Raw genomic sequence first — 15,535 nt, forward strand, 5'->3', positions numbered from 1 at the left:
TTTATTATACTTCTTTGACCATGAAAATGTAAAGTTGAATCTCACAGCCAGTGTTTACTTGTTGCCATGGAAAGGAATATTGTGAATTAATTATACTCCGTTGACCTTTTTAAATGAGTTCAATGTCATAGTAAGTTTTTCCTTATTCTCATATACAAGTACATGTATATTAAGATTTTAAAGAAAATCGGCTTTATTACATGAATCCCAAAAAATTTTGGGGGGCGTAATAAATAATAATGGGTATCCACTGACAGATTGTTGGAAGATTTGTTTTTCAAAATCGACATAGATAAGGTGATCAGAAATTTCATTTAAACATCTTTTTAATATAAACTTCAGACTAAATTTCTTGCATGTAAATAGAAATGTTCTGTTCAAATTAACTTTGCAAAAACCACTGACAAAGTAAGTCAATTAACAAGTTACATTTTAAAAAAAAAAAAAAAAGAAAGCAACTTTTAGTCCTGTCAAAAAGCCAATGCTTTAGTGTATTGAATAGTTGAACAAAGTGTTAAAATGTGAATTTTTGAGCTATTGATTTTATTTGATTTTAATAAATTTTGTGTAATTTCATTTTTTAAAAAAAAGTTCTTTGGAATTTTTAAGTATCCGCATCTCATTTACACCGAGTGTGAAACCGACGATTTTCTTTTCATACAGTAGAACATTTGCATTCTGATTCGTGGAATAAATCAGATTTGAGATTCTATTTTCTGTAACACGATTAGGTATGCGTTATTGTAACTCATAGGGCAGTGTCACGAGAACTCGGAATATTTATTGTACTTCAATGTCGAACAAAGGAGGCCACTATATATCTGACAGAGATTTCCGCCTATCGACCCTTCTGGTTGATGAATTTGGCGAGTAAATCGATTGGTTTACTGGTATTTCACAAGCTTTAGAAGACCTTCAAACATAGTTGTTCTGTCTCTGTTAGGTCCAAAACCTGACTTATTATTGCAACGGTGTTAGCAACCCAACTGACAAGAACTAATATATCATTTGCGATAAATCTCTGCCTCTTAATTTAGTCGAAATAAAAAAGAATATTATTTGCTAATTCTATTCACAAATTAAATCAATAGAATATAAAAAGAATTTTAAAATGGCCATCCAAAAAATCTTAATATGCATCTTAGAAAATTGACTTAAAAAATATTATTGAAATATTTAATTTAGATACCATGCTATTTTCATCATTTTGAAAGAAAACAATTTCTGGAAATCGATCTGTAGCATAATGACGTCACTCGATCGTCAAGAAATGTTCATGATCGGTCCAATGTAGAAGAATTGCTCTTACCCCCGTGCCATTCAAATGCAGACTCTATGTAAAGATTCCTGTCTTAAGATATATAGATTGTTACTTTGAGAAGCTAGTAAGATACGGCATTGTCCATGCAGTTTTCGAGCAGTATTGAATATTTCTTCCCAAGAGGATTATGTGTTATACATGAATATTGGTAACTAGCTTGTAATGGCTTCGGACGCAAGTAAAACAGGTCTGAGGGTGATTCAAAATGCTCCAAGAAATTTAAACGATGAAAAAGCAAACGATAATTTTAATGTTCCTTTGGAATACGATGAATCGTCTATTCATAAGGTAAGGTTTGGGGTGTTAAAAAACTTGTTTTATTTCACGTTTAACAATACATTAATTGCATTAATAAATTAATTAATTAATCAAAAATGATGTGTATGCTAAACCTTCTTGCGTTTTACTAAAGGAATCATGTAACCCTTCTCAAGCTGCTAATTAAATCAAAATACTCATTAAATATTCCAATATTGATGTCATACAGAATAAACAATGACTGTTTATTTTATGCTTAAATATTGAAATGCATTTAATCTGCAAAAATAAAATGCTGTTTTAATCTTACAATTTTCAAGGAAGTTTATGGATCAAAGTTCGACAGAATTTAAAACGAGATGAGAGAAGGTTTTAATATATTAACTAAGCAGTGTCTTGTGTAATGTAAAACTCATTAACAGTTGCTTTAAGTAAAACTGTATTGATAAACATTTTAAAGTCTCTGTTCGGCTTATCATCGATTACACAAAAGATGAATGAAAATAGCAGCATCACGTGACTTAAGGGCAGAATTATGCTCTCATCCCAATACTCCAACAAATTTAAATTACTCTGAAATATGGATATAGGGAATAGCAATCAAGCTTAAAAGTCCATCAAGATAATACAAATTTGAAGCAGAGCAAAGGCGGATCTCGAAAAACACGTGGAATCAGGTGCCATTGAAGAGTGAGCATCTCCTGTTGACCGATCACAACCGCCGCGTGTTATTTAAAAGTCGAAACAAAGGTGAATAACAATGATACCATGTCAAACATAACTCAATAAGGTTGTGCATTACAAAGAATCATGGGGCAAGAAGGACCTGGATAACATGATTTGATAAATTGTTCATTCTCATGCGTATAAATGTTGAGAATGGTTAGTAATGGTTTTATCATGGAAATTTCGATTAAGGGTCCCCGTTACAGATAAGGATATATGATCTTATTATGATCTAAAGCAAGATTTTCTCCTGTTTTAGTCCAGTCTGCACAGTTTAGTCCAGTCTGAACGCCTACCTTCTTTACATCTGGAATACCATTATTGCTGCCAAAGCATATTCTGGTGTATTTCTGCTCGAATCAGACTGTCTCCATTAGAAACAATTACTTGATATATCTTGTCGATATTTCAATGTTTTTTTTCTGGGGGAAACATTCTATCTACATTTCTTCACAATATACTTGCATTATAAATAATAAAAAGAGACTACCGAGAATTGCAAGGCTCCGTAATGAGATTACTCACATTAAGGTCTAAATTGCAAAGGCAGGACATGAGCAGTCCTTCAGTTTCCCATTCCGCCTTCTTCCGTTGATTTTATCGACAAAAGGCAATTTTTGCGGCTTTTTAATGATTGAATCAGAACGATAAGTGGCTTTCGTGTGCACCTAGACAGCCATTCTGATGCATGGAGAATAGCAAGGATGCAAAGCAGGAAAAAATCCTCTAATTAATTACTCTGTCTCTGCAATTTTGACGTGAAACAGTTATTGCAATATTCGGTTCTATGCAGACATTATAATATCTAGTTCTATACCATTCCATTGGCATTAATGATTCATTAATGATTCATTGGATTTCATATCAATGTTTAACGCTCGTAGTTATACTTTAATACAAAACTAAACAGAAATTGTATAGAGCAGAATTATCAACTGTCGATATAATTATTTTGTATTATAACCCATCATATCTATCTATGTAATAAAAAACAAATTAGTTCTTATTGCGCTGTTGGTTTACATAATAAATAACAATATCAATAATATAATACGACCTGGTTAATATTGTAAGATGTACTAGTAACTCAGTTATTGTTCTTAATGATTGTATTTCAATTACTAGTACTTTCATCCAATTTTAACTGCTAATATTACATTCATATGTTTTTAAGGTAGACCCTGTGAGTTTGTTGTAAACTTGTTATTTTTCAACATTAAATGGATTTTGTTTTTGATCAAGAAGAAATAAATATATTTTAAAGACTTTTTCGCCTTCATATTTCAACTATTTACCATAAACGACAACTTGGACATTAAATTTTGGAATGCAAAGAAATGTTGAATAGTACATGTAATTAATTTGAATATCAGTGTGAAAATCATGCACTATGTAATTATTTTCACTAAATTACAACTCCTTCTTCATTACATAATAGGAATAAATAATGTTATTCTTTAATTGATTGATTGATTGTTTGTTTTAACTCCCTATTCAAGAATTTTTCACTCAAATAGAGACATTAACATATACCGTTAAGGACTTCAAATGTAAACTAGCTAAGTCTGACACTCGGCACTCAGGGTCATTACTTAAACACTGAAGTTTGTCGCGCGGGTTCGAAACTCACTTTGGGACGTGGAGACCAGTCCTTTGGATGAAACCGAATATAAACCGAGGTTCCCGGTCGCAATAGGTGATGGCACGAAAAAGATTCCTTACAGCTCAATGGCCCTTAGTGCCGAGTATTGGACAAAATTTTTGGCTCGCCACTGGCAAATAAGTGGTGGCGTCTCCATTAGAGTAGAAAATTATCAAGAGGGGCGTTAAAGGGGTACGGACAAAGTTTCAGCTAGAAATGTTCATTTTTTTCCTTTCTTTTATTTACAAATACCTGACTAAAATATTTCTAATGATCATCAAAAATTTTATTGATTGACTGTTTATCAACTGTTTAACGTCCTTATCGAGAATTTTTTACTCACATGGAAACCACTTTACGGTGGATCGAGAGCTGCAAATTTTGTCCAGTACTTGGCACCTAGGGCCATTGAGCAGGGAGGATCAACTCCTTACTTCGCGACTCTAGAGCAGACGCTCTAACCACTGTGCCACGCGAGCGACTCAAAAAAATTGTGTATTTCGGTTGTCGATTTACAAGACAGAGTTACAGCTCGAAATCTTTGTTATGTACATGTATATAAGGCCTTTGCTATGTTTTTGTTTGCGTTGGTTAAATATACTAATTTATGTTCATTCAAAGTAGATTTTTTCAATTAAGACATTAATGCTAATACGATTAGACAGTTTCTAGGGATTTGCTGATTCTCATTTTGTTTCTAATATGTGATTTTCTACAGGTTAGCAAAAACAAGGTACGAGCCCTGTTTACATTATAAAGAGTTTATAGTTCTGTATTCTCTTTGAAACTCAACAAATGATGTTCAAATTTTTGCTGATCATAAGAATTACCTTCGTTAGGAATTGTAAACATTAAAACAGTTATTTTAAAAAATCAGTTGAAACTGTGTCCATATCCCTTTAAATAACATACAATCGTCCGAATGACCTGTAACTTTGACTTTTATTGTTGGTCCAGTTTCTATATGAACCTTTGTTTACGTCTTACGTTTGAGGCGGCGTAGCGAACGAGAATCGAATTGAGATCAAGTACTGTTTTTAAAATACTCATTGATACATATTCATGCAAGTACAAATGACCCTAAAATATGCACTGGACCTGGACAGACGTGTAAAGTTATTATATTGATGGAGGGCTGTGTATTTTGACACTTTTCTTGTGCTTGAATGCTCAATAAAGCAAAAATACACTAAATGTAAATCAACAAGACATTTTAAATTATTATGTATATAAACATTCACTTACATAAAATACACTTATATAGTCATTGAAATGTACATAAAACAAAAAAGTGTGTATTAAATATAGAGTCTATCACTGTCATTAAATCATAATAAATGTAAAAAATGGTTGATCGAAGTCAACTGAAGGAAATTTCCTAATGTAAGTATTGTATGTCTTTCTTTCAGACAATCTTAGTCGGAGACAGCGGAGTGGGAAAAACATCACTTCTGGTACAGTTTGATCAGGGAAAGTTCCAGGCTGGGTCATTTTCAGCAACTGTTGGAATAGGATTTACGGTAAGTTCAGGTGTGGGAAAATTTATTTCAAATAAACAATTGTACATAAATCTTGCTCAACCGCGCTCTTCTTGCGAGAGTATATCTTAGCAAAAGAGTCTGGCTGATAAAAATTTCAGAAACCATCTGATCGTGACATTGGCAATATACACGTACGTAATGTACAACGCTTTGATTTTTAAAAACGTTTTAACCTTTAGCACAATGGTGTGCTAACGTGTTTCTGGGTGACGTGTCTTTGTTGAAAATTTTTATTTATTGCAACTACTTAATCTTAATCTTTTTGAAGTCGTAAGATTTTGTTTTGAAAGGGAATATTGTGTAATTCTGCCATCAATGCTGTATGTTAATTATTGGAGACAAGCATTTGTAATACATTTTTAATGCAACAGGATATTGTTGCATTTTGTTCAATTAAACATGTCAGAGAAAAGCTCTTTTGTCACTTTGATGCATCAAATATTCTAAGTACAAAGTACTAGCGGCACAAAGGTATGTTCACCAATTGCAATTCTTCAAATCATAAAAAAAAGCTATCCAAACAAACCTTTGAATTTTTAACAAGAGCAAATCGATCCGTAAAATTACCATTTCTTTTTTTTTTTTTTGGAAAATAGAGTAACGAGCCAATGTCATTAAAATCTTCATTTAAAACAGGATAACTTGTAGAGATCGTTCCAAAGCAGGGGTTTATTTGCTTTGTTGATCAACTCTGATATCAAGCTAAACAGACTCAGAGCAAGAGTTTTATGATGAATTGTCGTTAATTTTTCATGCCAGTTTGATCGGAAAAGCTTTAAGCAAGCTCATATTGTCAGAAAGTGTTGATCGATGTATCGATTTTTTTTTTTGGTCTGCTGATACAAATTCATACACAGAGGAAAGATTATTGATGACACTGATGTAATTACTACTTTTGCTTTCAGTAGATGTTCTAATCTCTGTCGATATGGTGCTTTAAAGGAATATTTCAAGGCTTACTGTGGTCTTTCTTGGCGTCAGCTTCTGTGAAATTATTTTTTTAATCATGCCATGAAAAATGGGAATTCAGTTCTATAAATGTAAAAATTGATTGATGAGATAAGGAATTCTACAATAACAATTTTCCTTAGGCTTCATGTATACATAAAGCAAGTTTTGTTCCTGATATTTGAATCTTTGATAAGGGCTTAGTTTGATATTTTTGGCACAAAATAATTTGCAGAAAATACCGGAGGCCACTTGTCATATTTTTTCAAAGTCTCATTTACATTTATTTCAAAGTAATGTTATATAACATTTGACGGCTAGCGCTTTTAAAGAATAGAAATCGCAATTATTATAATCCAATAAACAATTCATATTTCTGTATATTTCTTCAAAGTCTATTCAAATGCTTGGACTGAAAAAAAAGGTTTATCTGAACAGTTGGTGAAATTTTGATATTTGGCTTATGCAGCCTGGATCAAATTCATCGCACCTTGGCTACCTTGAAACAGTTCAACTTTATGGTATATAACCTGAAAGCAGTTTTTTCTTCCTCTACCACATAAGTTGAATGATTTCTGATATTCAGTACTTTATAAATTACGCATACTTTTAAAGGCAATAGAAGTGAAAGCCGCGAGTTTTTTGGAAATAACATTAAACGCAGTTCCTGTGTCACGATTGGCGTTGGTACGAGGAGTAACATTCATGCTCGATGACCCAAAGTACCGATTATAGGACTTTTGAGGCTTTCCATCGGTATTTGGTGACGTTTCGGACGTGTAAAAAAAATAACGCGAGGGATGCAGAACTACAAAGAACCAATCAATCAATACAGCTCTCTTTCTCAGTTAAATATTTTGAAGTTAAGGCGATAAAACATCAAAAAAAATTAAATACAGCCATTTTTGGCAGGATATTTATCATTATTTTCGTGAGAACAATCATATATGTAATGAAAGTCAGAAATTTTCTGTCTTTTATGTTTACAATTATTAAATACACTATTATCCTCTGCGTGTTCTCTAATTACTGAGGGATATTTCACAGACAGTATAAATGAGATCTCAAAAATATCCATCAATAAACTAATTGTAAACTGTCATTGGATTTCCATAAAAACCAGTTTTGTCTCTTGATTATGATACAGCTCTCCGTCACTTCCTGTGGCTGGGATCGGTTGTCTCTCCTGATTGACATGATTTAATTAAGACGTGATATTTATGACAGACTGGAAGTTTTTGTCTGGATATTCGTCTAAGGCGTATTGAAATTCAGTGTACTTAAGATATCTTTATCTGAGAAATATGAAACAAACGTACGTAAATTCAAAGTATTTTATTACCTAATCAAGTGAATTTTGTTGTTTTATTAAAGATTTAATATTTTCATCTATTCTGTAAACTTTTCAAAGTATTCGGTATTGTCTTCGGTCAATCAGTCGTTGTCAATATGCAACCGGTAACATATTTTGGATTTAGTTGTTTGTAACAATGCACAGACATGGTAAACAACAATCTTATTTGATCTTTTAACATTGGTTTTAAAAATTGTAAGGTTTCAATGGTCGGGTATTTTATTTAATGAGAGTTACTTTAATTAATACATTGTGGGACGTTGAGACCGGTTCTTCGGGTGAGACCTATAAACAGAGCAGTAGGTGCTCTGCTGACACGAAAAAGGTCCCTCTCCACCGGGAAGTGGTGGCGTCTCCATAAGAGTGAAAATTTTTCGAGAGGAATGTAAACAATAGTCTATACAATCAATCTTTAATTAATATTACAGATACACCATATCTAGGTATAAATTTACAATATGGTACGGGAACCTTCTTTACTGAATATACAGTTGTGAACACTAATTACGGAAAATAAAATTAGGTAATAAAACAATTATTTAATACCTGAGCAGTCAATAGACCAGAAAATTTTTCCCTCGGTGCAGGGAACAGCTCAGTGTGAATGACTAGCCATATGTCTCGGGAAAAATATTCTTCTCTTCGGGCATTAAATAAAGAATTTTTAAAATTGAGAGACACATGTCAATAATTTGATGTTAATGATAAAATTTGTGGCAATTAATCACAGTATATTGGTTTATAAAATGTGTACTTTTTTTTTACATACCAATTGCAAGTTAGAATTTTTAAAAAATTTTATAATAAAACATAAAATACCTGTGAATTAATGTGCTTCAAGAATGACTAGCCATATATCATTCTTCTATTTTCTCAAAAGAATTTTTTAAAAAAAACCCACACATTTCAAGAGTTGTAAATTCACAGTAAATTGAAAATGTTTTACTTGCAAATAACTAGTATGTTAAATTTTATTAATATCAGCAGTTTTTGCAATAAGATGTCTTCTTTGTCAGATTTACTAGTTAAAAACTTACAAACATAAAATATTATGTTTCGATATTCTACAAAAAAGATTGCTAGACAATGTATAACTGTTACAATAGGATATAAGTGACCATCAGAAGGGAAACCATGGTGTATATATGTGTGTGTAATTCTGAAGCCGTGATGCTTCATGCTTTTCACACATATTGGAGAGAGAGTGGAAAAGTATTCTGGGCGCCGCGTCCATGACTTTCTCAGAGCAAAATGTATTCCCAAACCTTGTTGAGAATTTCATAGACTTTGTCAATTTGTGACTTGAATAATTTATTAAGCTGCTTTCCATGCCATTAATCCTTGCAGTCTATGAGTAAGCACCCGGAGTTGTGCTCTCTTCCTTAGTCTACAAGGAAACGAATTGGTTGGATAGAGAGAGAGAGGAAAAAACAATTCTATATTTTATCTCCTTGGATAAATATAAGGAAGACGAAAATGATTGAAGTGTCTTTTGTAATCAAAAGTTTCCAAATGAAATGTTAATGAGAAATTATGACATTCGTCTCTCGTGTATTTGATCTATAGTTCTGAGATAATCTTCGAACGCAGGCTTGCCGGTTTTAACGGATTAAGAAATAAGAAGACGCACGGCGGGTTCTCCGACTGTTATATCCAGGCACTGAAACCAGGAAATTCTTTTGATTTCTCATCTAAGAAGACTGCTCAATGAATGATACTTTTGGAAAAGCAGAAAATGACACTGGGGATTTTGATGGTCCTTGTTATGAGGTAAGGTTTTTAAATTATTTTCCTAGATTTTGTGTACATTTTATTTTGTAATCACTAATGGCATGAGAAACAAGTAGGTCTTAAAACAGGTTATAAATGGAGTAAATAACACCATCACTGAATTGACAGAAGCAGTTACATCGGCATTTTTTTTTTATTAAAAAATCATATACATGTGTAGTTTTATTATTACGGTATATGATTAAATAAATAATTCTACACGCCAAACACATGCTCCATCCATTTCACATTGGCAATTTTTATATATAAATACTCAGTATGTCCGATATTATTATTGACTTCCGGAACACAGAACAATAATGAGGTTGTACAGGTTTGCTTAGTTTTTGCTTAGAATGAGGTTTCTGTTGCTATATAAATGTAGGATGATTTTATTTTTAATCTGATTTTTCATATTTTCGCCAAGAATTATTGTTAGTCTGGGTTTTTCGTGATCGGTTGCGATTGAATACCGGCAAACGTACAATTGCAAGTGTTTGTAAGTACAGTTCACGACGAATTACTTTAAAGCCATATGTGGCGTAACTGATCAAAAAAATATATTTTTGAAAAATACAAAATTAAGTAAAGAAATATAGTTGATACATTTAAATTAAAGCTTTTCATACAATTCCCCACCCCCGTTTCATCTAATAATACGATTTTATCTTCTCTGTAATGTGTTATTTAAATCTTTTGTATTTTCTTCCCATTTCAAATTAAATTGTGATATCTTTATAACGCAATTGATTTAGATTTTGTAATTTACGGAAAAGTTGATTTTATATAAAGTAATGATACAAATAATAAGTTCTTATAATTTTTCCAATAATTTTGTGTACAACATATATGGGAAAAGGATAAGATATCACAATTTAATGGAATTTTCTGGACTCGGAAGAAAATACAAAATATTTAAATAACACATTACAGAGAAGATAAAATCCCGAGGTGTTCTCCAGTCAGGTGAAAAGCTTTAATTTAAATGTATCCTATATTTCTAGTTAATTTTGTATTTTTCAAAAATATATTTTATTGATCAGTTACGCCATACATGGCTTTAAACTTCCTCTCTTTCTCTTTACATCGTGAGTGCTGTTCTTATTGATTGAGGTTCTCCCTGAAACATGCTGACAAAAAACACACAATTAAATAAGCAAAATAAATAAATGAATAAAAATCAGTTATTAAAAGAGGTAGAGCCATATTGGGCCTTATTTGGCCCTAAGAATTTCTGAAAATTCAAAACTGCTCAGTTTAGGTTGCAAATGCAGTATTTATCACTTGGATTGTCGTGACCACGTATCTATTAATTGTGACGCAGTCAATACATTATGACGTCATAAAATGCGTCATTTTTCCCAAATCCAGTAAATTCCTTTGAAAATGACCTCAAGTTGAAGCTTTTTTTCAATAATTCATATAGAGCACAACCTCTGATCCAAAATATGGCAATACATAATGAAAGACCTATGTCTAAAGATAAAAAAACATGTTTTATTTTTTGGATCGTGGGCTGTGCTCATATTTTAATTCTTTGCTGAAGATAGTCAAATACGCATATTTTTTGCAAATTTTAAGAACATTGCAATTTCTCAAAGCCTGTTTTCAAATATTTAGATTCTCAAAACGAAATTTCATTATAGAACATGAAAGCACCAAGTGTCTACTTTATTTTGATATATGAAAATAGAAAGAGGGTGATAGTTAATTAATTGGTATAGGGTGAGTTAACCATTCATCGGACACATACCTTGCTTCGGACAACTTTAGGCAATAAACTCTCGTTCAACTTATGAGTTCCATGTATTTATTTGTTTCTCTCTTTAAGCTGAAGATTTAAAGTTTTTGATAATGCCGATTGTTATTATCATGCTGTAATAAAAATACCCCGAGAATGGCCTTGAAGTTACGTCATATTTTACATCATCAAAGGGGGGTAACCAGAAATTTATGATTTTGCAATTTTTAGAGTTATCGTTCTTTAAATTCGACTTCGACGGAACGAGTCGGACTTTGGTGAATTTTGTCAATGATTGGTAATTTTGCATAAATTATAAAGAAATTTCAATTTAATGTTTGTTTAATTCTAATAAGAGCTTGTTTTTACTAGTATGCTCATTTCACCGTACATCGGACACAAATTAACTATGTATCGGACACTTTCCGATGCATAGGTAATGACTACCATTTTCATACAAAACCCAACTGACAGCTGTTTTTTGCAGAAATAGAAAATAAAAACACTAAATTTTCAATTAAAATACACATTAGTGATGTATAACGTCTAGAATTTGATTTAATTCATTTCTACAAACCAGAGTATTTTAGCTTGTGAGGAAATAGCGCGAATTACCGCATTACAAGCAAAATTTAATAAGGCAAACTAGAAAAATCAATTAAATGTAAGTGAAAAAAATAAAAAATACAAGTATATTCACAATTAAATAAGAAAATTAAATTTTGTTAAAATTTGTATCTCATTAAAATAAATAACTTGCGTCAAATTCAGATTTTTAAACACTTTAAAATATATAATATTATGCATTTTTTAATTTTGACATTCTCCCTGAAGTTCCGTCGAAGGGGCGTAACTCTAAATTGTAACACAAACACAAACCTGTTGCATTTTGACGTCATCCATTTAATCGCCATGAGATGATATGATGTGTAGGCTAACGTTACATGTAAGCGGTGATGTATGTAAATTTTTGCAAGAAGTTAAATGTGAGAAATATTCAGCATGAGAAAAGACAGGTCCACTAATAATAGCTCTGAGACGTTCACTCAGAATGGCGTCGGAAGACAGCCAAGTCGTCAAATGTCAACTGAGTTGTTCGATATGTCATCGAAGGTATGCATATTGGCGTGTACTGTATGTGTAAGTCTTGTTTATATGTCACATAGTTTGTAAGCAGCTGTTAACGTAGAACGCACAGGACACAGTTATCACGTAGCAACGATTCATTCTATTTTATGTGCATGACTGTAAGAAATATCATTAGTCTGACCATGCTGACGGACTTGTGCTGTTTTAGGATAGCATGGTTAGATAGCTTGTATTAATTTTTACTATCAATATATAGATCTACAGGTCTACATATAATTTGCAATGATTAAAAATGTCAACAGAAGCTTACATGTGCAAAAGAATTTCTGCGCAAGCCAATATCTATTAAATTATAGGCTAAAAATAATTATGGTTTCATCTAATTGTTAAATAAAAAATGAAAAACTTTTTCTTAAAAAAAATCTATGTATATCTGTATATGACAGTGAGAGGTCCAATACCATACATAGATCTATTAATTTTCTTTTTAGCGATCTATCTTCATCAAACAGCTAAAAATCAACAAACATAAAAAGAAAACCAATTGAAAATAAATTAAGTTTATTACAATGTTGAGTGTCCAACATTGTATGACTACAGGTCAATAAAATATATCTTGTCAAGATACATTTTATGATAAAAGTTTTTTTTTTACATTTTCATTTTTTTGTTAATCAAGTGTTACAGAACATACAATTGTATAACAAACTTCAATGCTTTTAAACATTACACTGTGTTATTTTACTATATGTATACATGAAAATATTTTTTTCATAAATCTTCACTTTTGTTGTGGTCAGTTGGGTTTACAGGAATCTTAAATTCAGTGTGTTGTTGCGGTCAGCAGGATTCGAATGCCGGTGTCCATATAGCTCAGTTGGTGCACCTGACCAGAGATATAGGGGGCCCAGGTTCAAATCCTGGTCAGATGGCTGCTTTTTTCTCCTCTTCTGTTACATTTGGAGCTATGCCATGCCCTGGAATTGACAGGTGAGAGGCCCACCAGGATGAGCCTGGGTTGGGGTCTTTAAGGCCAAAGATCTTTAAGGAGGGAGGAATGTGGTGGTCAGGCAGGTTTTATAGCCAGTGGGCAGATAGCCTAGTAGGCAGAGCACAGTCAGCACCTGACTGAAGATTCAGGGGGCTTGGGTTTGAATCCGGGTCTGATCTGCTGAATTTTCTTATCTCCTGTTTTAAATCTCCTCTCTGTTCACAGTGCTTTATTTCATTACAGTAGTAACAGGTATATAAACAAAAGACAATACATTTTTATAGATATAGCAATCAATTTGCTGTACTGTTTTAAAATGAATTAAATTATATTTATGAATATAGAGATGTTTGCTCTTCCTTATTGGCTTTTTTATAGTTTATTTTAAGTAAGAAATAACAAATTAAAAAGAAAAAAATTAAAAATCATGAAATTACTAAATTAAAATAAGAAAGTAAAAAGAATTGTGTGGATATTTACATGGATGTTTTACTTTGTATACACTGACCAAACATATTCAGAACATTATCCAATTGATCCCAGTGATCATGCAGTTTCCATGGTGATTAGTAATTAACGCATTATACATGAAGTATGTGGTACAGTGTAGAAGTTAATTTCCCCTTCGTAGAAGTAAGCCATGAGACTAACTAGGAGCTTGTAACTATGAATGAGGCATATACACTTTAATATATCAGTTTCAATTTGATCTGTTGTGTTCTAGTCAGTCTTTGACAACAAACAGTGATATTTATAATTTCTTAAACAAGCAGGATTTTAATTGTTTTGAATATGATGACTGTGTGTGAATAATTTTTTAATGCCTTTACTAAAATTTCATATTGGAGTTATTAATTCCTATTTCCTACAAGGGAATTTTATCTTGCTGTTGTAAACTCCAACTTTTGACTTAACATGCTTAAAATCCCTATATTGAAAATGTTTAATGTACTACAATTTAATTAAATGAAATCGAGGAGTTCTGAATGCCTGGCCATTATACATTTGTTTGTCTAGGTGATGTTAATTGGTGACAGTGGAGTGGGGAAGACCTGCCTATTGGTCCGCTTCAAGGATGGGGCCTTTCTATCTGGTAGTTTTATCTCTACAGTTGGTATAGATTTTAGGGTGAGTCAAAGACCTAACTGATATTAAGTGGAGCAGATGAAATGTACAAAGTAAGACCTATAGCCCTGCAAATAAAACTTTATTGCTCATGTTATCAGATAAATTTTTAGTGTGTAGTATAAAAATTGCATTTATGTGTGAGGAGACCATGTGGTATTATTGGCCAGTTTGTATGCTGTTACCTCATTGTAAATGTTGTCATTTGATATTCAATGTTGACACTTGTACATGTTTTCTAGTACTTGAAGAAAGTACAGTTGGAGACAAAAGTTTTAAGTGGATTGACTTTATATGGATGATATAAAATTTTTATTTTTATCTTTTTAATTTTAATTTTTATTAATATTTTATATATATATACATGTAAAGTATTTTCTGTTTTAAATCAAGTCAATCTTTATTAATTTCATTGACTTAAACTTGGGTAAATTTAGTTATATATACTATATATAACTATATATAGTTATAAATATATGTACATTATTCAATATGACTTGTATAAATGTTTAATTGAAAGTATATGTAGCAATATAGATCAAGAAAGTAAAATCAAAGTAGAGAAATAATTGGCATATTTCAAAAAATTAGAAAATCATGTATGCAGAACTAATTTTAAGAAAAGCGTTGTTATAGTTATGATAAAAAAAAATTTCAATGAAAAAAAAGACTTTAGACTAATGCTCTCGAGTTAAATTTTTTGAGATGAATGTAGTTTACACTTTGAAAATCTGATAATACTTAATTGCACAAGTCACCATTGGAAAAACTTTTACATATTGTAAATGTTGAACTTGAATCAGAAATTAATCATGATGCTCTCTGAAAATGTAATATTTATATAGGGCATTATGCTATGTATTTTGATTCTTCTTTTGCTTAATTTTGGCTGGATTACACAGCTAATTCCATAAACTAATGCCAGTGAATTATTTATGTTCAACAGTGTCCATCTATACATGTATCTTTCTTTCTGCCAATGATTTGGTTTTGCTGTTGCCATGTTGGGTATAAACTCTACTATTGACT

General features: G+C 31.7%; 1 protein-coding gene across 7 annotated transcripts in view; it reads left to right on the forward strand.

Moving 5' to 3' along the window:
* LOC134252437 (ras-related protein Rab-37-like) overlaps window positions 1–15,535 on the forward strand; it is a 40,555-nt gene that overhangs the window by 13,443 nt on the left and 11,577 nt on the right. For 2 of the 7 annotated variants that reach the window (XM_062734924.1, XM_062734925.1), the window contains exons 1-2: window positions 12,210–12,414; window positions 14,399–14,509. In XM_062734924.1, coding sequence (XP_062590908.1) covers window positions 12,304–12,414; window positions 14,399–14,509 — 222 coding nt within the window. In that variant the 5' untranslated portion in view covers window positions 12,210–12,303. Of the gene's footprint in view, window positions 1–1,291; window positions 1,610–5,356; window positions 5,468–9,414; window positions 9,561–12,209; window positions 12,415–14,398; window positions 14,510–15,535 lie in introns of those variants that run through there. The other 5 variants (XM_062734928.1, XM_062734927.1, XM_062734923.1 and 2 more) reach the window with 4 other exon arrangements.

Source organism: Saccostrea cucullata, unplaced genomic scaffold (assembly GCF_032062105.1).
Source record: "Saccostrea cucullata isolate Sc308-1 unplaced genomic scaffold, CSIRO_AGI_Scuc_v1 ctg45, whole genome shotgun sequence".
Lineage (NCBI taxonomy): Eukaryota > Metazoa > Mollusca > Bivalvia > Ostreida > Ostreidae > Saccostrea > Saccostrea cuccullata.